Below are 6,000 nucleotides of genomic sequence, written 5' to 3'. Positions count from 1 at the left end.
TCCATCACAGGGACGCCCTGGACAGGTTTCCAGTCCATCACAGGGACTCGGAGACAAACAACCGTTCACTCACTCGCGTCTAGGAACAATTACCAATCACCCTAGTGTGCAGGTTTTTGGTCTGCTGGAGGAAACCAGAGTTCCCAGAGAAAACCCACACACGCACAAAGAGAACATGCAAACTTGACCCAGAAAAGTCCCCGGCCGGGATTTGAGCCGGCAACCTTCTTCCTGGGAGGCTTCCGCTCTGTCAACTGCACCATCGTGCCGCTCGACAGGACAGCATGAAACCACCATATTTATACAGATGAATATAATTTAGTATGAAATAATAACAGTACAACTTCGTCAGCTCACGATTTAATTATTCTCCATCTTTGTCCTAAAAAGTTTACAACATAAATATCGTTTCAACATTCAAAACAAGTTTACGTTCACTCGTTTCCAAACCATCCTTTGAATGAAAGGCTTCATCAACACCAGATTTCCTTTAACAAACTCCAAACCAACGAGTGGTGGGAATGATCGTCCAACAGAACCTGCAGGGTCCGGTGTAGTTCAGTATGTTGGAGGCTTACCTGTACGTGGTAGTTACTGAGCGTGATCGCAGATCTGAGTCCTGACAGTCCCCTCAGTTCTGAGGATAAACATGTTGGTTCAGCGTCAGAGAACCGTGTCCTCACCTCCTTTCCTCTGTAAACACTCATCACCCGTTTCCTATCGCCTCCCTCTTTCCTGCTCCTTTCTCACTTTTCAATTTCCTCCTCGTCGTCACCTCAGCGCTCCTGAGCGACTGTGACGATATTGACCGGGCTCTGCGTGTGCGTGTCCCTCAGGTGGTCCGAGTTCGGGTAAGGCCCTTCAGTGCGAGCGATTGGAGGAGAGGTTTGGCCTGCGTCGGGTCACCCTCGGCGACCTGCTGTGCAACGAGCTGCAGTGTCACAGCGAAAGAGGACGTCACCTGCGGGACGCCCTGGAGAGAGGAGACAGACCGCCTGAGGTGGGTGTGGTGCTCCAACCAAAACCTCCAACCGTGGACTAGGATAACAATGAAGGGCCAAGTAGTCCTTAAAGGAATGTGTATCACCCGCCATCTTTGATGCCATAAATGTTAAACTATGATCATTTTAGTTTCAAGAGCTGTAGCCACTTTAGTCAAATCTTGTAAATATCAGGTGCAATCTTGTGCAAAATGAAGATCTTATCTAATCTTAGGTCCGTTAGAGCAGGGAGAGTGTGTGGAAGACGACTTTTAGCTTCTACCACAACAAGCTTCAGCTCGGTGCTTGTAGAATGGACCAATTATGGCCATTTTTGTGTTTAAAGTTTCAATTAGCTGTGGCAGCCATCTTGAATTGGGGTGACTCCAAAACATATTCATTTGTAGATGTTCATCCATTTATTGTTTTTTTTTGAGAATTTCAGTAACATTTATCAAACTGGTCAGGAGATATTTAGCTAACAGACGAGCAGGGTTAATGTCAACATTTGATGTCAAAGTTTTACACAAAATGTCATGCATTGTGTAGTGCTTAGAGTATGTGTTGTAAATTAGTCTCAGCTACTAACACCCCACATTTTAGTTAAAAATATTTAAAATTAGCTGACATAGATATATTTGTGTTTCCTTACATCAACTGGCTGTGGCAGCCATCTTGAATTTGTTTGTCTCCAATAAGTGTTCACTTGTAGAGGTGGATTCAGTAATTACTCACCGAGCGTTTCATTGAAATCTTTCTGCTGGTTCAATAGTTATTTTGCTAACACGACACAGACAGACAAATACTCAAAGACACGAGCAAAAACATTTTCGCCCTTTCGGCAGCGTGAACCTTTGGTGGTAAAATGTGCACAAACCCACAAGAGACTGAAGATTAAATTAACTCATGCATCACCGCCTTCTCTAAGCTGAAGCAAAACATGAAAATTAAAAAGCAGCCGAAGAGACACGTCAAGTCTTTACAGACTTTTTGTCCATTAAACCGTTTAATTGAAACAGACGTATAAAAATATCTTAAAAGTTTGAAAATGTTGAACGGAAGAAAAAGTCAAAGTACTGAAAATATAAACTGCAGCTAATATTAGAAGAACACCGGGTTCTAGAGAGAGACTTCTCTGAAATGTCACTCAGAACACCTTAATGTAAAAAATCATATCTGATCATTTAACTGCCGAGAACAGGTCCTCCTTCAGTCTAATGTTCCGTTTCCTTCTGCAAAAGAAGGAACTTCAGTCCGCACCTTCCACCGACAGATTACTGTCATCCAAATGGAACGTTAATCAGATTATAAAGGTGACAGATAGTCTCATTTTACCTGCAGAGACTGCGAGCGCCGATTGATTTAGCTCCTGGAGGTTTTTAACCCCAACCTGCCCAGCGCCCAAACACACATGTAACACACCTGTTCTATGTTTACATTTTGGTACCATCACTGAACGAAATACCCTCCGTCCGTCTTGTGACAAATACTTGAAAAATAAGTGAGGTACCAACTACCATTTAGCTGTGTGGCTACATGTATATATATTGAATATGGGGTTGTCACGTGAAAATCCAAGATGGCCACCGCCATATATTTATGCAATCTGACCAACCACCCCGATCATTTGAGGAAACTGCTTTCTAGTTTTTATATTTCATTAAAAGCGTAGTTTCATCAAATGGTGGCCAGTGGGGTGGACAAAGATTAACCTATGGTGGCCATGGCCACCAATGGCCACCCCCTGCCTCCACCACTGCACATGGTGGTGGATAAAATTGCTCTCTCCACTCACCAGGACCCGTCACGCTATAATAAATAAATAAATAAATAAACTTCCCTCCGTTCTGCTCAGTGTAACGCCGCCCCACTTGAATGTCTCACACCAAAAACATTTATGTTCATTCACATTCAGTCCAGTCCAGAAAAAACATTTGTCTCCAAAACTACAAACATTCACTATGTTAAATATCTTTATGTTTTATAATTTAAAAAATATCATTAATTATTCTGCTTAAATAAACAGGAGGGACTTTAGACGTTATTAATCATTTAATCAGAGACTCGTCCAGCAAAGTTAATGAAATAAAATAAATAAAAAAACACTCATGTCCAAATTGAACAAAATGTACATTGTTGCATTTTCAGACACTGTTCGAACAAAAGTCCTGAATTTAAAAGCTACTCCTGATCTACAAATATAGAATAAAAGAGAAATGGTTTGAATCAGTGATTGAAGCCACTGTTTGTGAATTTTATGTTCTGGTTCACAAACCTGCACAAGAAAAATAATCCAGTAACTGGAACAATAAAAGGCCTCCCAACGCAGACGGATTAAACTCATAAAAATCACAGATTAACTTGGTCTACTCTTCTCATAGCTCGGCTCGTGTGGCTGCACTTTAGGGCCGTGTCCCGGCTGTTCTCCATGAGAACATTTATTTATTTATTTATTCATTCGTTTTTTTAATGAGTGAGACCGGACGGAGCGCGATTCAAAGCAGAGGGATTAATAATAATCCCACAAAGGGATTAGGACGTGAACCTGTACAGAGAGAGTTCCAGAAATCCCTCCGTGCAGAGGTTTGATCCTGTGATGTCATCAAATGTTTGTCTCTCCGCTGAATGATGAACAAACAACAACAACCCAGAGATGACTTATTACCACACTGTTGCCTAGCAACACAGATGGAGTCACTTTTATTATGAAACATTTCCTGGAGTTGTATGTGTGTGTGTGTGGGGGGGGTCATTAAGGTGGGTGATATTAGTTTTGCCTGTTTCTGAGTGCACGTTCTTGCGTTTGTCTGTTAGCAAAATATCTCGTGAACCCTTCCGTTCACTCATCCATCTATTATCTTTACCCGCTTCTTCCTTTTTGGTTCTTGAGGGTCACTGTGCGAGAGGCGGGGGACACCCTGGACACGTCTCCAGTCCATCACAGGGACACACGGAGACAAACAAACATTCACCCTCTCACTCACATCTAGAGACATTTAGAGTTACCAATCAGCCTAACATGCATGTTTTTGGTCTGTGGGAGAGAACATGCAAACTCCACCCAGAAAGACCGGCTGGGATTGAACCGGCAACCTTCTTGCTGAGAGGCAGCAGCTATACCAACTGAGCCACCGTGCCGCCTCATGAACCACTGCACGGATTTTAAATAAACTTGGTGAATAATTAGCGGCCGTACGTCTACGACCGAGTCAAATCAACTAAAGATGGCAGCAGCAGCTGATCAGTGTCCACCAACACAAACATTTATACAACTCAGTTCATTTTACAGAAATCAAACTCAGATTTGTTGTTTTAGTTGCCGGGAGTCAACGACACATACTTCCGTATTTTCCGGTGTATAAGTCGCAGTTTTTTTGCATAGATTTGAGAGTCCTGCAACTTAAATATAGCGGCTCCGGCCACGATGGATGGATGGTGCCGCCCCACGCAGGTGAAATTAAGCTGCTTTGACCACTAAATAAACGTATAATAAACACGACGGGTCATTGGTAACACATAATAAATGAGACTTATACGCCGAAGCGACACGTTTTCCCTCTTCATGATGCTTTTTTTGACTTATGCGACTTAAACACCGGAAAATAGGGGTGTGACTTCTAACATCAGTCGTTTATCAGACTGCTTTACAAAGAGTCGGGTGCAGAAAAGCTGTAAAAACATCCCGTACGGTTCTAACGGCGCAGCTTTTTGACTCGTAATTATCCCGTTTATTTCCAGCGAGACGGCGCCGAGTCACGGTGCGCTCGTCTGAATTTAAGACGACGGGACGAAGAGCCGAAAAGCGCGAAGCTTTAATTAGCAGCTGTCAGTCTTCTGTTGTTTCATTCAGAACAAAGGTTGGAGCGCCAGTTTGGCATTTTATTAATCAGACGATTCTTTTACCGACTTTAATTATTTCCTTAATGCTCTTATTAATACCGAGGAGACGTGGAGTAAATTAAACTCTCGTGTGAGGAATATTATACAAAAATCCACTTTGTGTCCCTGACGTGAAGAGTTCAGTCTTTAGCAGAACGTCAGTAAATCGATGAGGAAAAGCATAAAACACAATTATTAAGTTAAATCATTTTGGTGAAGCTACATTTTTATAACCCTTTACACCAGAATCATGACGCCGAGCTCAAAATGTTAATAAAATTCAGCATCTAATAATGAATCGTGCCATATATCTTATACCAAACAATTTTAGTTTGGAGTGGTAGTAGCTGAGACTGATCAACAAATATTCTGAGCACTAACAGATGACACAAGTCAACACTGTCTGTTAGCAAAATATCTCATGAACCACTAAAGCGATTTGAATAAAACTTTTAGGATCCAGTTGTCCAATAAACCTTTCCAATTGTTAAACTTATGGAGCCAGACAAATTCAAGATGGCCACCACAGCGAAGCAAATGTACCATGAACAGAAATTGCTACAGCGCTGTCAATTTTACAGATACGGAGCTAAAACTTGGTGTGGTAGTCGCCGAGAAGTACTCCTAAAATATATTTCAATACCTGACTGATCGCCTGAAGTGCGATCTTAATACGTTGCTTTTAACTATTGGAGTCAGCTCTATTTGTCTGTTAGCAAAATATCTCATGAACCATTGAACAAAATTCAATTAAACTTTCATAAATTAAACATTAGATGTACTTCTACAATTGTTTATCTTGTGGAGCTAACAAAGTCCAAGATGGTCGCCACAGCCAACTGACCTTAGAAAACACAAAAATGGCTGCAACTCAGTCAATTTTAGGGATATTGAGCTAAAATGTGGCGTAGTTGTAGCCGAGAGTTACAGCCAATACATAGTTCATGTGCAACATATTTAGCATTACCTGTTTGAGTCAATAACCCTGCCTGTATGTTAGCAAAATATCAGATGAACCATAAAAACACCCTTGACATTAAGTGTTATCTTTTAGTTTCTGCTAATTGGATCGAAGTGTCGCGCACGTGACATTAATAATGAAGTCGTCTCAGTCACACGTTCAACGGTTCGTATGCGTGTG

The 6,000-nt window shown here is 41.6% G+C and overlaps 1 protein-coding gene across 1 annotated transcript in view; it reads left to right on the top strand.

Annotated features, from left to right (window-relative positions):
• The window catches only part of ak5 (adenylate kinase 5), a 101,171-nt gene that overhangs the window by 90,596 nt on the left and 4,575 nt on the right, over positions 1-6,000 (top strand). The window contains exon 11 of the mRNA XM_037681882.1: positions 837-1,000. Coding sequence (XP_037537810.1) covers positions 837-1,000 — 164 coding nt within the window. The remainder of the gene's footprint in view (positions 1-836; positions 1,001-6,000) is intronic.

The sequence above is a fragment of the Nematolebias whitei genome, chromosome 9, assembly GCF_014905685.2.
Source record: "Nematolebias whitei isolate Nwh7 chromosome 9, NemWhi1, whole genome shotgun sequence".
NCBI classification, from domain to species: Eukaryota; Metazoa; Chordata; class Actinopteri; order Cyprinodontiformes; family Rivulidae; genus Nematolebias; species Nematolebias whitei.
Note: the sequence above shows the minus strand (reverse complement) of the source record. Positions and strands in the feature narration are given on the sequence as shown.